Here is a 15,706-nt window from a genome sequence, read left to right on the forward strand (position 1 = left end):
CCCCCTGTTGCCCCCGGCGACCCGCCGGATCGAGCAAAGCAGCCCGAGCAAACGGGACGAAACGCCGCCCGTCCAGCGCAAGCCTCTGCCGATCAAACGGCGCCGACCGTCGCCTCGGCGACGCTTCAGTTTCGATCTGCCCGCCGCTTCCCGAAGCTCGGGTGGCTTCAGCGAGGACGAAGCTTGGAACCGACGACGCAGCGAGAGGATTTTCCTCCACGACGCCAACCAGATGGCATCCGTGTCCGTCGCCAGTCAGAGTTCCTCTTCCGGATCAGCCCCGCCGCTCACCACAAAGCCCCTTTCCAGATCGAAGCAGCCCGCTTCCCACAGAGAGGTCAAAGATGGGGTCAAAGTATGTTAATTATTCATGTGTGTGTGTGTGTATAATGGTGGGGTGGGGGGGAGTCCTTTTCCATTCTCCTACATACCTGCCAACTACTCCGGTTTTGCTATAATGAGTACGGTTCTCATGATCCCATTCCGGGTTACGGTTTATTCACGAAAATGATGGTTTCCAATCAAAACAATATGTCAAAAATAGTCAAAATAGTAAATATCCAATGTTCATTACTGCCAACTACTCCGGTTTTGCCGTACTGAGTACAGTTTTCATGATCCCATTCCGGGTTATGATTTTTTAATCAAAATGGCGGTTTCCAATAAAAACAAAAAGTCAAAAATGGTCAAAATAGTAAATATCCAAAGGTAATTACTGCCAATTACTCTAGTTTTGCCGTAATGAGCATGGTTTTCATCATCCCGCTACGGTTCATTAACCAAAATGGCGGTTTCCAATAAAAACAAAAAGTCACAAATAGTCAAAATAGTAAATACCCAATGCTAATTACTGCCAATTACTCTAGTTTTGCCGTACTGAGTACAGTTTTCATGATCCCATTCCGGGTTACGGTTTATGAAAATGACGGGTTCCAATCAAAACAATAAGTCAAAAATGGTCAAAATAGTAAATATCCAATGCTAATTACTGCCAATTACTCTAGTTTTGCCGTAATGAGCATGGTTTTCAACATCCCGCTACAGTTTATTAATGAATATGACGGTTTCCAATAAAAACAAAAAGTCAAAAATGCTCAAAATAGTAAATATCCAAATCTAATTACTGCCAATTACTCTAGTTTTGCCGTACTGAGTACAGTTTTCATGATCCCATTCCGGGTTATGATTTATTAATCAAAATGGCGGTTTCCAATAAAAACAAATAGTCAAAATAGTAAATACCCAATGTTCATTAATGCCAACTACTCCGGTTTTGCCATACTGAGTACGGTTTTCATGATCCCATTCCGGGTTACGGTTTATGAAAATGATGGTTTCCAATCAAAACAATAAGTCAAAATAGTCAAAATAGTAAATATTCAAAGCACTAGATCGTGAACCGTATCGAAATTTAGAACAGATAGTCGACACAGGGGGGGGCGTTGTCATCATTCCACCAATTTATGTTCTGACGTGTAAAACAGAAAAAGAAGACCAAGGAGTCCTCCTTGTCCCTGTCTGTGAGTCCGTCCTCCCTGGCGAGTCCAATCAGAGACGGCGTCCCCGCGGTTCTGGGACTCAGCCCGGCGCGGAAGAGCCAATCGAAAGCCAAGACCAAGACCCGGGAGGTCAGTGTGTTGACTGATGAGCAGGGTAAAGTCATGTTGCTATCTATTAGCTATCTAGCTAGCTATCTATTTGCTATCTATTAGCTATATCTAGCTCGCTAGCTATCTAGCTAACTATCTATTAGTGTTCTATTAGGTAGCTAGCTAACTTTCTATCTATTGGAGTTATTCCGGGTTGAGTGAATGCTGGCTCATGTTGCTATCTATTAGCTACCTAGCTAGCGAGCTATCTATTTGCTATTAATTATCTAGCTAGCTATTTTCTATCTATTATCTAGCTAGCTATTTTCTATCTTTTAGCTGGATAGCTAGCTGTTAGTAATCTCTTAGCTAGCTAGCTAGCTTTCTATCTATTTGAGTTACTACTGGGTTGAATGAACGCTGGCGCGTGTGTCTGCCCCTGCTCACCCACAGAAAAACTGATCCTGTGACTATAAAGTGACCTTGAGAGTTTTGAATTGGCTCTAAAACGACACCTGTCGATGCTAACCATTAGCATCTCAATGGAGTTTGGCCATTTTGTTAGCGCTAAGCTAAAGTCAGCAGACTTCCCAAAGGCAAAATAATCTGTATGTATTGCATTGTATTTTGGACAACCACCCTCATTTCAAGCTCATATAACTCCAGACCCATATATCTTAGGAATTAACTCTTTCTGCTGTCAATAACTTTCAAGGCAATCCAAAAAATAATAACGTAAAATAACATCTCACCAAAAGGAAAATATATACAGGTAACATCCGACTTACGACCAAGTTCCATTCTGACCAAATGGTCGTAAGTCAAAATGGTTGTAAGTCAAAATCCATTCAAAATGTTGCATAGAGACACCTTGTGGTGCCAGGCGTAGAATTCAAATTTTAAAAATAGGGTCTGAAGGTTGTAGTCGTAAGGCGAGCTGGTCGTAAGTTGAATGTTACCTGTATTTTTTTCAAATCAAGGAATACAATCCGTGAGTCGAAAAATAATGGAATTTGGTATGATTGACAGCAGTCGAGGGGAGCGGTGAGCCGACTGATGGAAAGCATGGCCGCCGATGAAGACTTTGAACCCAATCAGGACAGCAGCTTCAGCGAAGACGAGCTCATCCCGCCGTGCGGCAACGGCGTCCCCGAAAGGTCCTCAACGCCCGGTCGGTATCGGTTTGGAACCGCCGCCAATCATAATTCCTTGTCCTGCGTTTTGATTGTTTTCGTTTTTCACATTCAGCGCCAGTGCAGTGCGTGTTGGATAAAGACTCTTTGGCGGACGGGCTACGGGTTTTGATCCCAATGGATGACCACCTTTTGTACGCGGGACATGTGAACACTGTGCACTCACCCGATATGTAAGTATATTAGCATTGGATTGGATGAGCCTTTTATTAGTATCGCAGTGGAGAAATTTACATTTCACAGCAGCAAAGTGATGAAAGGAAGAAGAAAGGAAAGGAAGAAGTCGAAAAACAAAATACAGAGCTGCTGTAAAGGCAGCTACATAGCTAATAGAAAGCAATTAGATAGCCAGCTAGGTAACCAGATGGATAGATAGCTAGCTAGCTATATATAGCTGGCTAAATAGCTAGCTAGATAGCTAGCTAGATATCCAGCTAGCTAGAAAGCCAGCTAGATAGCCAGCTCGATAGCTTGCTAGATATCCAGCTAGATTGCCAGCTAGATAGCTTGCTACATAGCCCGCTAGATTGCCAGCTACATAGCCAGCTATATTGCCAGCTAGATAGCTAGCTAGATAGCTAGCTAGATTGCCAGCGAGATAGCTAGCTAGATAACAAGCTAAATAGCCTGCTAGATTGCCGGCGAGATAGCCTGGTAGTTAGCCGGCTGGGTAGCGTGCTAAGTAGCCGGTATCAAGTACCCAAAATGCATTGTTTTTTTAAGAAAAAAAAACAAATACAAATACAAGTATTGGATCACAATAAAAAATAACCTTCTGGGAAAGTCACATTTTGACCTCCAAAAAAAGATAAAAAGCAATCCAATTAGAATACTTTGCCAGAGGCCATGGCCAGCGCTTTATCGACACCCAAGCATGAAAAAAAAACCCGTAAAACCCGAACAAACTCGGGAATGGCGATCTATGTCATATTTTCAATTCCCGAATAAATTTGTGAATGAGTTTTAATATTCTCGGGGAGTGAAAATGTGGCCAATAATTTGAAAGTATGAAGTCATAATTTTGTTTTCTTTTGAGGAAAAAAAAATAGTGACGGCGGCCTCATTTGGTTCACTTTGGTTCCTTATAATTGTTTTTTTTTTTTCCACAGCTACAGTGTAGTGGTGGAGGGCGAAAGGGGCAACCGGCCGCACATCTACTGCTTGGAGCAACTGCTGCAGGAGGCCGTGAGTAAACCGCAATGTCGCTAGCATGAAAAACGGCGCGCTTAAACACGCCGCATCGCTCTCCCTCGCATTTCTAGTCAAACACGAGAGCGCGCAGCCCAAAGTGAAATATGAAACATGCATGACCTAAAAGTAGGTCATACGTCATGTGACGGCCACATAAAGGACAACCGACACCTTTTTTTGTTTCCTAACTGACATCAAAAAAACGTTTTATAGCGTCTAAAATACACAAAACACGCAGGCTGATATTTTTAGTCGAATGCAAAACACCAATAAAAATTCACTCAACCCGGAAGTAACTCAAATACATTGAAAGCTAGCTGATATATAGCTAATAGCTAGCCAGCCAGATAGCTAGCCAGATAGATAGCTAATAACTTGCTAGATAGCCAATATATAGCCAGATAGACAGATAATAGATTGCAAATAGATAGCTAGCTAGGTAGCTAGTCAGATAGAAAATAGCTAGCTAGGTAGCTAGTGGCTAGATAGCCAGATGGCTAGGTTGAGCAGCAGCTGCCACACGCGCCAGCGTTCACCCTACCGGGTAGTGTCTACCCGGTAGTAACTCAAATACATAGAAATCTCGCTAATATATAGCTAATAGCTAGCCAGCCAGATAGCTAGCGAGATAGATAGCTAATAGCTAGCTAAATAGCTGATATAGAGGCCAGCTAGACATATAATAGATAGCAAATAGATAGCTAGCTAGGTATCTAGCCAGATAACAAATAGATAGCTAGCTAGATAGATAGCCAGATAGCTAGGTTGAGCAGCGGCAGCCACACGCACCAGCGTTCACTCAACCCGGAAGAAACTCAAATACATAGAAAGCTAGCTAATATATAGCTAATAGCTAGCCAGCCAGATAGCTAGCGAGATACATAACTAATACCTAGCTAGATAGCCAATATATAGCCAGCTAGAAAGATAATAGATAGCAAATAGATAGATAGCTAGGTAGCTAGTCTGATAGCAAATATCTATCTTGGTAGCTAGCCGGCTAGCCAGATAGCAAATCGCTAGCTAGGTAGCTATCTGGCGAGGTGCTGCTGCTCGACCCGGTTCTTATTCCAGTTTATCTGTAAATAAATGATGCTCAAGCTAACGTCGCTAAGAAACACTTAGCATATGGTTTTGACCTTTCAACTTTGTGTGTGTTCAGATCATTGACGTGAAGCCTCCTTCGGTGCGTTATCTACCCGAGGGCACCCGCATCGCTGCCTACTGGAGTCAGCAGTACCGTTGCCTTTATCCTGGCACGGTTGTGAATGGTACACGTATACACACACACACACACACACACACACACACACACACACACACACACACACACACACACACACACACACACACACACACACACACACACACACATGCACACGCACACAGTGCTCGGATGCTATGAGTCATCGTCAATTTCCAATTAAATGGTAGCTGGCAGCACATGACAAATGCGCGATGACGATATCAGGCAGGCTATTTCGATACAGCGGAGCGTGCCGTTATACTCGATCTAAGTCGTGGAAATACGCCTTGTTGATGTTTAAAATAGACATGATAGTCCTCAAAATGTTTTTTTTCCTGCTCTTGATTTTTGTTGTTGTTGTTGCGCCTGACTGCCAAGTACCGTATTTCCCGGTGTATAAGGCGCACCCAAAAGCCTTTATTTTCTTCAAAAGATGACCCTCATATGTGCGCCTTATATGTGAATTAATATTGAGCCACAACAGGACTCGCAACGACTGTCAGCAGCCACCCACTGACTCCATATATTATATTTGGAAAACTTGTATAATGCACGGAAGGTGCGCCTTATAGTCCGGTGCACCTTTTACAGTAAAGTCTCGTTATATCGATATCGGATATATCGATAGTCCCGGTTATATCGATACTATTTCTATGCACGCACGGAGAAAATTACATGCAAACAGGGTCGGATATATCGATAGTCCCGGTTATATCGATATTTTTTCGGATTCCCTTGAATATCGATATAACGAGACTTTACTGTATATGGATAAGGTAGCGCCTTATTATGTGGTGTGCCTTATATTTGGACAACTTTTATATATTACTATATTATATTTGGAAAACTTTTTTTTTTTCACGGAAGGTGCGCCTTATAGTCTGATGCACCTTATGTATGGAAAAGGTTGGCTAACACCATTCATTGGGGTGCGCCTTATACTCCGGTGCGCCTTATATACGAAAAAAAGTTTGAAAATACACCATTCGTTGGTGGTGCGCCTTGTACTCTGGTGTGCCTTATATATGGAAAACGTTTGAAAATACACCATTCATTAGGGGTGCGCCTTATACATGGAAAAAGTTTGAAAATACACCATTGATTGTGCGCCTTATACTCCGTGTGCCTTATATATGGAAAAAGTTTGAAAATACACCATTCATTAGGGGTGCGCCTTATGGTTCGGTGCGCCTTATACATGGAGAAAGTTTGAAAATACACCATTCATTGTTTTTTGTGGGGGGTGCTTATCCAGTCTACTGGCTTAACAAAGTAGGACAGAAATGCAGTTCAGACCCGGTTTGGTTTTCACAATGGAGGACCGGTTATTTTCCCATGTGTAAATTGCTAATCGATAATCGATACCATAATTCATTAAAGGTTAAAGACTCAGTCGAATCCGTTTTGAAACGGCTCATTTGCAATTTTCCACTTTCCCTCCCCAAACAGGAAGTTCAGACATGGACGACGACGACGATCTCATCACGGTGGAGTTTGACGATGGCGACACAGGACGCATCCCCCTCTCTCACATTCGACTTTTGCCTCCAGACTACAAGATTCACTGTGAGTCCACACTGTACCAGATGCTCCTTTATCCCTCCACCAATTGATCAATCAACCAATCAAACAACTGGTCGATTAGTCAAAAGATTAATCAGTAGATTAATCACCCGGAATCAATGATCCCTAAAGGTCCATGTTCCCCCCCTGAACAGGCGCCGAGCCTTCCCCTGCGCTCCTGGTGGCCAGTTGCTCTCGCAGGAGGGTGCGCAAATGCAGCAAAGAGGGCAAAGAGGCCAAGGCGGATGAAACGGCGCCAAAAGTCAAGGGCAAACCGGGTCGCAAGCCCAAACCCAAACCGGGTGAGCCCAACGCCCTAAATCTCTTAATCGCCGAAAGAGTTGCCCGGTGTCCGCGTCTCATGTTGCATTCTCGTCGTTCCCATGGCAGAAAACTCCTTGAACTCAGATTGCAAGGTCAAAACGGAGTCCCTGTCGTCCACGCCGCCTCCAACCAAATCCCAAGATTTGACCAAACTAGCCCAGGAGAGGAGTTTGTCGGTCCAGAAAGCAGTTCAGGACACGTCACGGCCTGCCTCGCGGCCTGCGATGGCGCCTCAAGCCAAAGCGGGACACAAGAACCCCATGGCGACACCCAGAAAAACCGGCTCGGCCCCGATCCCAAAATCCAAGCTCTCTTCGTCATCGTATCCTTCCACCTACGGGAAAGTCCTGACCGTGGACCTGTACAGCGAGCCCAATCTGATCTCGTATAACGGTCAGCGTCGAGAAAGAGAGAACATCGCCAATGCGGCCGCATCCGACAGACCCGTTTCCAGACCGGGCGTGACGGCAAAGCCCAAATCGACCTCGACTTCCACATCCAAAAGCAAACCGGCTTCGGACCATCACGGGAACTCCAGACCCCCTAGATCTGTCCTCCTTCCCGGCCCGGTTCCGAGACTTTCCGCGGGTCAATCCGGATCGCCTTTGGTTAGCAGAACTTCGTCAGCATCCAAACCGAAGCTATCGTCCGAGCGGTCGGCCTCCAGGACCAAGTCCAAGTCCATCTCCTCCAGACTTAAGCCTGCCGAGCCCCTCGTCAAGCTTGACCACGAAGGGGTGACCTCGCCCAAAACCAAAAAGACCAAAGCTCTGATGTTGCTGGAGGGGCAAAGCGTCCGACGGGATCCAGTCCCTACGCCCTCAACCGACCAGAAACCGATCAAGTCTAACAAACCAAGACCTCCAGAGTGCGAAACCGCACTTCGGGATAGAGTAGGGGGCCGTGGTAGAGGTCCCGAAGACGACGCCAGAGAGGACAAAGGCAAAATGGAAGAGCCTAAGGACGACGATAGAAGGAAGATGAAGGAAGAGTCTCAAAGTAGCAGTAGTAGCAGCAGCAGCAGCTCCGAGTCGGAAGCTGAAAGCGCCAAAGGGGGCAAAGGGGGCAAAGGGGGCAACCAGAAGAAGAAATGCACCACCAGCTGCTCGTCCTCGTCTTCATCCTGCTCAGGATCGTCCTCTTCGTCATCGTCCTCGTCGTCTTCCTCCTCCTGCTCGTCATCCACGGACGACTCCTCCTGTAGCTCCGACGAGGAGAGGACCCCCGCCTCCCTTCCTCCGGATGCCGACTCCCCTTTGACCCCGACCCCGGACAAAGTGGACGAGGACGACGGAAACGTGAAGGAGGAAGTGGACGTGAAAACGGAAGACGACGAGGCGTCCACATCTCCGACCAAACCGACCACCGGGAAGGGTTCCGGTCAAAGGGGCCGTCCCCCCAAACCGAAGCCCGGCGGAGGGGAAGGAAAAGTGGGGAGGCCAAAACGGCGGGAGGGGGTTCACCTTCCCACCACCAAAGAATTGGCCAAACGCCAACGACTCCCCAGTGTGGAAAATCGCCCCAAAATTTCCGCCTTCCTCCCCGCCAGGCAGCTCTGGAAGTGGTTCGGGAAACCCACTCAGGTGAGCGGCGTGGGGCAAGTTACTCCATGCAATGTAATGGATTACAAGTTACTTTGGAGTTCTCGAGTAATCTCATTAATTCATTGACTGTCAGACGATGTGCATCAATGTGTCCACTCCAGTGCCAGGGTTTTTGTCATTGTCAGTCAAATTCCAGGACCCACAGAAAATTGAGTTTTAAGACGAAATAAACATTCAACACAGCGTAAGAAACCTTAAACTTTCTTCTTTCATCAGAAAAAAAGAGTTAATTCCTAAGATATATTGGTCTAGATAGCTAGCAAGATAGCTATATAGATAGCTAGCTAGCTAGATAGATAGATAGATAGATAGATAGATAGATAGATAGATAGATAGATAGCCAGGTAGATTGATGGATAGCTAGATGGATAGCCAGCTAGATAGATAGCTTGCTAGTTAGATAGCCATCTAGATAGCTTTCTAGTTAGATAGCCATCTAGATAGCTTTCTAGTTAGATAGCCATCTAGATAGCTTGCTAGTTAGATAGCCAGCTAGATTGCCAGCTAGATGAATAGCCAGCTAGATAGCCAGATAAATAAAAAGAAGTGAAGAGAGGAAACTTTTTATACACGCACCACCATTACTTCAAAGCATCAGAACAAAAGAATTAATTCCTAAATGATATGCGTCTGGAGTTACATGAGCCTGAAATGGGGGCAGATGTCCAAAATACAATGCAATACATATTGATTGATGTAGCTGTGGAACAAAGTGCTAACATGAATTAAAAAAAGAAATGTTGCCCACTTGTGGGAAAAGAAAAAAAACATTGCCAGAGGCCATGGCCAGCGCTTTATCGACACCCAAGCATGAAAAAAAAAAAAAACGAACAAATTCAGGAATGGCGCTCTACGTCATATTTCCGATTCCCGAATAAATGTGTGAATGAGTTCATGATTAGCAAGGGAAAGAGCTAGCGAGATAGCTAGATAGTTAGCCAACCTAGATAGACTGACAAATGTCCTGTTTGTCATTCCGCTAGCGGCGAGGAATGAAAGGCAAAGCGAAGAAGCTTTTTTACAAGGCCATCGTACGCGGCCGCGAGATGATCCGCATCGGCGACTGCGCCGTCTTCCTGTCGGCGGGAAGGCCCAACCTGCCCTTCATTGGTCGCATCCAAAGCATGTGGGAGTCGTGGGGCAGCAACATGGTGGTCAGGGTCAACTGGTTCTACCATCCGGAGGAGACCAATCCCGGGAAGAAACTCACCGACAAGAAGGTTTGGCTTTAATGCTCTCGTGTAAAATGATTTTTTTTAATGGGAAATCTTTCTAATTGTGAAATGTTTTGCCTTTGCAGAACTGGGAGCAAATTTGCAGCCAGTCGTTACCGCCGACTCTGCATTCGTCCATTCCGCGAAAAGACTTCATGGAGGTGAGAATTATGGCGATGTATGAGATGATTTTTCTGTTATGATCGTCATCATTCGCATTTTTACTAACAATGGCCCATTTTTTTACAATCCTGCGTGCAGCCAGCATTTTTAGCTGAAATAAAGACCATGTATAGTAAGGCATTTTTAGCCGAAAAAAACGACCATGTATAGTAAGGCATTTTTAGCCGAAAAAAAACGACCATGTATAGTAAGGCGTTTTTAGCTGAAAAAATGACCATGTATAGTAAGGCGTTTTTACCCGAAAAAAAAAAACGACCATGTATAGTAAGGCATTTTTAGCCGAAAAAAACGACCATGTATAGTAAGGCGTTTTAGCCAAAAAAAACGACCATGTATAGTAAGGCATTTTTAGCCGAAAAGAATGACCATGTATAGTAAGGCGTTTTTAGCTGAAAAAATGACCATGTATAGTAAGGCGTTTTTACCCGAAAAAAAACGACCATGTATAGTAAGGCGTTTTAGCCAAAAAAAACGACCATGTATAGTAAGGCATTTTTAGCCGAAAAAAAACGACCATGTATAGTAAGGCGTTTTTAGCCGAAAAGAATGACCATGTATAGTAAGGCATTTTTAGCCAAAAAAAACGACCATGTATAGTAAGGCATTTTTAGCCGAAAAAAACGACCATGTATAGTAAGGCGTTTTAGCCAAAAAAAACGACCACGTATAGTAAGGCATTTTTAGCCGAAAAGAATGACCATGTATAGTAAGGCGTTTTTAGCTGAAAAAATGACCATGTATAGTAAGGCGTTTTTAGCCGAAAAAAAACGACCATGTATAGTAAGGCGTTTTAGCCGAAAAAAAACGACCATGTATAGTAAGGCATTTTTAGCCGAAAAGAATGACCATGTATAGTAAGGCGTTTTTAGCCGAAAAAACGACCATGTATAGTAAGGCGTTTTTAGCCGAAAAGACGACCATGTATAGTAAGGCATTTTTAGCAGAAAAAAACGACCATGTATAGTAAGGCGTTTTTAGCCGAAAAGAATGACCATGTATAGTAAGGCATTTTTAGCCGAAAAAAACGACCATGTATAGTAAGGCGTTTTTAGCTGAAAAAATGACCATGTATAGTAAGGCGTTTTTAGCCGAAAAAAAACGACCATGTATAGTAAGGCGTTTTAGCCAAAAAAAACGACCATGTATAGTAAGGCATTTTTAGCCGAAAAAAAACGACCATGTATAGTAAGGCGTTTTTAGCCGAAAAGAATGACCATGTATAGTAAGGCATTTTTAGCCAAAAAAAACGACCATGTATAGTAAGGCATTTTTAGCCGAAAAAAACGACCATGTATAGTAAGGCGTTTTAGCCAAAAAAAACGACCACGTATAGTAAGGCATTTTTAGCCGAAAAGAATGACCATGTATAGTAAGGCGTTTTTAGCTGAAAAAATGACCATGTATAGTAAGGCGTTTTTAGCCGAAAAAAAACGACCATGTATAGTAAGGCGTTTTAGCCGAAAAAAAACGACCATGTATAGTAAGGCATTTTTAGCCGAAAAGAATGACCATGTATAGTAAGGCGTTTTTAGCCGAAAAAACGACCATGTATAGTAAGGCGTTTTTAGCCGAAAAGACGACCATGTATAGTAAGGCATTTTTAGCAGAAAAAAACGACCATGTATAGTAAGGCGTTTTTAGCCGAAAAGAATGACCATGTATAGTAAGGCATTTTTAGCCGAAAAAAAACGACCATGTATAGTAAGGCGTTTTTAGCTGAAAAAATGACCATGTATAGTAAGGCGTTTTTAGCCGAAAAAAAACGACCATGTATAGTAAGGCGTTTTAGCCAAAAAAAAACGACCATGTATAGTAAGGCATTTTTAGCCGAAAAGAATGACCATGTATAGTAAGCCGTTTTTAGCTGAAAAAATGACCATGTATAGGAAGGCATTTTTAGCCGAAAAAAACGACCATGTATAGTAAGGCATTTTTAGCCGAAAAAAACGACCATGTATAGTAAGGCGTTTTAGCCGAAAAAAAATTTTTGCTGAAAAGAATGACCATGTATAGTAAGGCGTTTTTAGCCGAAAAAACGACCATGTATAGTAAGGCGTTTTTAGCCGAAAAAAATGACCATGTATAGTAAGGCATTTTTAGCCGAAAAAAACGACCATGTATAGTAAGGCGTTTTTAGCCGAAAAAACGACCATGTATAGTAAGGCGTTTTTAGCCGAAAAAACGACCATGTATAGTAAGGCGTTTTTAGCCGAAAAAAACGACCATGTATAGTAAGGCGTTTTAGCCAAAAAAACCACCATGTATAGTAAGGCATTTTTAGCCGAAAAGAATGACCATGTATAGTAAGGCGTTTTTAGCTGAAAAAAACGACGATGTATAGTAAGGCATTTTTAGCCGAAAAAAACGACCATGTATAGTAAGGCGTTTTAGCCGAAAAAAACGACCATGTATAGTAAGGCATTTTTAGCTGAAAAGAATGACCATGTATAGTAAGGCGTTTTTAGCCGAAAAACGACCATGTATAGTAAGGCGTTTTTAGCCGAAAAAAACGACCATGTATAGTAAGGCATTTTTAGCCGAAAAAAACGACCATGTATAGTAAGGCGATTTTAGCCGAAAAGAATGACCATGTATAGTAAGGCGTTTTAGCCAAAAAAAACGACCACGTATAGTAAGGCATTTTTAGCCGAAAAGAATGACCATGTATAGTAAGGCGTTTTTAGCTGAAAAAATGACCATGTATAGTAAGGCGTTTTTAGCCGAAAAAAAACGACCATGTATAGGAAGGCGTTTTAGCCGAAAAAATGACCATGTATAGTAAGGCGTTTTTAGCCGAAAAGAATGCCCATGTATAGTAAGGCGTTTTTAGCTGAAAAAATGACCATGTATAGTAAGGCATTTTTAGCTGAAAAGAATGACCATGTATAGTAAGGCGTTTTTAGCTGAAAAAATGACCATGTATAATAAGGCATTTTTAGCCGAAAAAAACGACCATGTATAGTAAGGCATTTTTAGCCGAAAAAAACGACCATGTATAGTAAGGCGTTTTAGCCGAAAAAAACGACCATGTATAGTAAGGCATTTTTAGCTGAAAAGAATGACCATGTATAGTAAGGCGTTTTTAGCCGAAAAACGACCATGTATAGTAAGGCGTTTTTAGCCGAAAAAAAACGACCATGTATAGTAAGGCATTTTTAGCCGAAAAAAACGACCATGTATAGTAAGGCGTTTTTAGCCGAAAAGAATGACCATTTATAGTAAGGCGTTTTTAGCTGAAAAAATGACCATGTATAGTAAGGCGTTTTTAGCCGAAAAAAACGACCATGTATACTAAGGGATTTTTAGCCGAAAAAAACGACCATGTATAGTAAGGCATTTTTAGCCGAAAAAAACGACCATGTATAGTAAGGCGTTTTCGCCGAAAAAAACGACCATGTATAGTAAGGCATTTTTAGCTGAAAAGAATGACCATGTATAGTAAGCCGTTTTCGCCGAAAAAAACGACCATGTATAGTAAGGCATTTTTAGCTGAAAAGAATGACCATGTATAGTAAGGCGTTTTCGCCAAAAAAAACGACCATGTATAGTAAGGCATTTTTAGCTGAAAAGAATGACCATGTATAGTAAGGCGTTTTTAGCTGAAAAAATGACCATGTATAGTAAGGCATTTTTAGCTGAAAAGAATGACCATGTATAGTAAGGCGTTTTTAGCTGAAAAAATGACCATGTATAGTAAGGCATTTTTAGCTGAAAAGAATGACCATGTATAGTAAGGCGTTTTTAGCCGAAAAGAATGCCCATGTATAGTAAGGCATTTTTAGCTGAAAAAAACGACCATGTATAGTAAGGAGTTTTAGACAAAAAAAAACATGTATAGTAAGGCATTTTTAGCCGAAAAGAATGACTATGTGCAGTAAGGCATTTTTGGACATGAAACAAACGACCATGTATAGTAAGTTGTTCCTCTGTCTTTTAACTGTGCAATTAGCTCAGTGGTAGAACGCATGCTTGGCGTATATGAAGTCTTGAGTTCAATCCCAGGCATCTCCACTGACTTTGCAAATTGCACCTTTAAATGCTTTCTTATTCTTAATGAAAATCGACAAAAAACACGACCATGTATAGTAAGGTGTTTTTAGCCGAAAAAAACAACCATGTATAGTAAGGCGTTTTAGCCAAAAAAAACGACCATGTATAGTAAGGCATTTTTAGCCGAAAAGAATGACCATGTATAGTAAGGCGTTTTTACCCGAAAAAAAAACGACCATGTATAGTAAGGCGTTTTAGCCAAAAAAAACGACCATGTATAGTAAGGCATTTTTAGCCGAAAAAAATGACCATGTATAGTAAGGCGTTTTTAGCTGAAAAAAATGACCATGTATAGTAAGGCGTTTTTAGCTGAAAAAATGACCATGTATAGTAAGGCGTTTTTAGCCGAAAAAAAACGACCATGTATAGTAAGGCGTTTTAGCAAAAAAAAACGACCATGTATAGTAAGGCATTTTTAGCCGAAAAGAATGACCATGTATAGTAAGGCGTTTTTAGCCGAAAAAACGACCATGTATAGTAAGGCGTTTTTAGCCGAAAAGACGACCATGTATAGTAAGGCGTTTTTAGCAGAAAAAAACGACCATATATAGTAAGGCGTTTTTTGCAAGAAAAAAACGACCATGTTTAGTAAGGCGTTTTTGGCCAAAAAAACCGACCATGTATAGTAAGGCGTTTTTAGCTGAAAAAACGACAATGTATAGTAAGGCGTTTTTTAGCAGAAAAAAAACGACCATTTATAGAAAGGCCTTTTTGTGCGAAAAAAATGACCATGTATAGTAAGGCGTTTTTAGCAGAAAAAAACGACCATGTATAGTAAGGCATTTTTAGCTAAAAAAAACGACCATGTTCGTAAGGCGTTTTTAGCAGAAAAAACGACCATGTATAGTAAGCCGTTTTGAGCTGTAAAAAACGACCATGTATAGTAAGGCATTTTTAGCTGAAAAAAACGACCATGTATAGTAAGGCGTTTTTTGCAAGAAAAAACGACCATGTATAGTAAGACGTTTTTAGCAGAAAAAAAAAACGACCATGTATAGTAAGGCATTTTTAGCTGAAAAAAACGACCATGTATAGTAAGGCGTTTTTAGCTGAAAAAACGACAATGTATAGTAAGGCGTTTTTAGCCGAAAAAAAAAACGACCATGTATAGTAAGGCGTTTTTAGCCGAAAAAAACGACCATGTATAGTAAGGCGTTTTTAGCCGAAAAAAACGACCATGTATAGTAAGGCATTTTTAGCTGAAAAAAACGACCATGTATAGTAAGGCGTTTTTAGCCGAAAAAATGACCATGTATAGTAAGACGTTTTTAGCCGAAAAAAACGACCATGTATAGTAAGGCATTTTTAGCTGAAAAAAGCGACCATGTATAGTAAGGCGTTTTTTGCAAGAAAAAAACGACCATGTATAGTAAGGCGTTTTTAGCAGAAAAAAAACGACCATGTATAGTAAGGCATTTTTAGCTGAAAAAAATGACCATGTATAGTAAGGCGTTTTTAGCCGAAAAAAACGACCATGTATAGTAAGGCATTTTTAGCTGAAAAAAACGACCATGTATAGTAAGGCATTTTTAGCTGAAAAAAAACGACC

General features: G+C 41.9%; 1 protein-coding gene across 2 annotated transcripts in view; it reads left to right on the forward strand.

The window, feature by feature from the left end:
* Window positions 1–15,706, forward strand: part of tnrc18 (trinucleotide repeat containing 18) — a 58,314-nt gene that overhangs the window by 40,645 nt on the left and 1,963 nt on the right. The window contains exons 19-29 of one of the 2 annotated variants that reach the window (XM_089018172.1): window positions 1–355; window positions 1,485–1,628; window positions 2,619–2,760; window positions 2,838–2,955; window positions 3,892–3,967; window positions 5,136–5,244; window positions 6,669–6,785; window positions 6,938–7,084; window positions 7,173–8,689; window positions 9,694–9,930; window positions 10,011–10,085. The exon at window positions 1–355 is cut by the window's left edge and continues 94 nt beyond it. In XM_089018172.1, coding sequence (XP_088874298.1) covers window positions 1–355; window positions 1,485–1,628; window positions 2,619–2,760; window positions 2,838–2,955; window positions 3,892–3,967; window positions 5,136–5,244; window positions 6,669–6,785; window positions 6,938–7,084; window positions 7,173–8,689; window positions 9,694–9,930; window positions 10,011–10,085 — 3,037 coding nt within the window. The remainder of the gene's footprint in view (window positions 356–1,484; window positions 1,629–2,618; window positions 2,761–2,837; window positions 2,956–3,891; window positions 3,968–5,135; window positions 5,245–6,668; window positions 6,786–6,937; window positions 7,085–7,172; window positions 8,690–9,693; window positions 9,931–10,010; window positions 10,086–15,706) is intronic. The other variant, XM_089018173.1, reaches the window with a different exon arrangement.

The sequence above is a fragment of the Hippocampus bargibanti genome, linkage group LG17 (assembly GCF_051943395.1).
Source record: "Hippocampus bargibanti isolate YZ-2025 linkage group LG17, ASM5194339v1, whole genome shotgun sequence".
NCBI lineage: Eukaryota > Metazoa > Chordata > Actinopteri > Syngnathiformes > Syngnathidae > Hippocampus > Hippocampus bargibanti.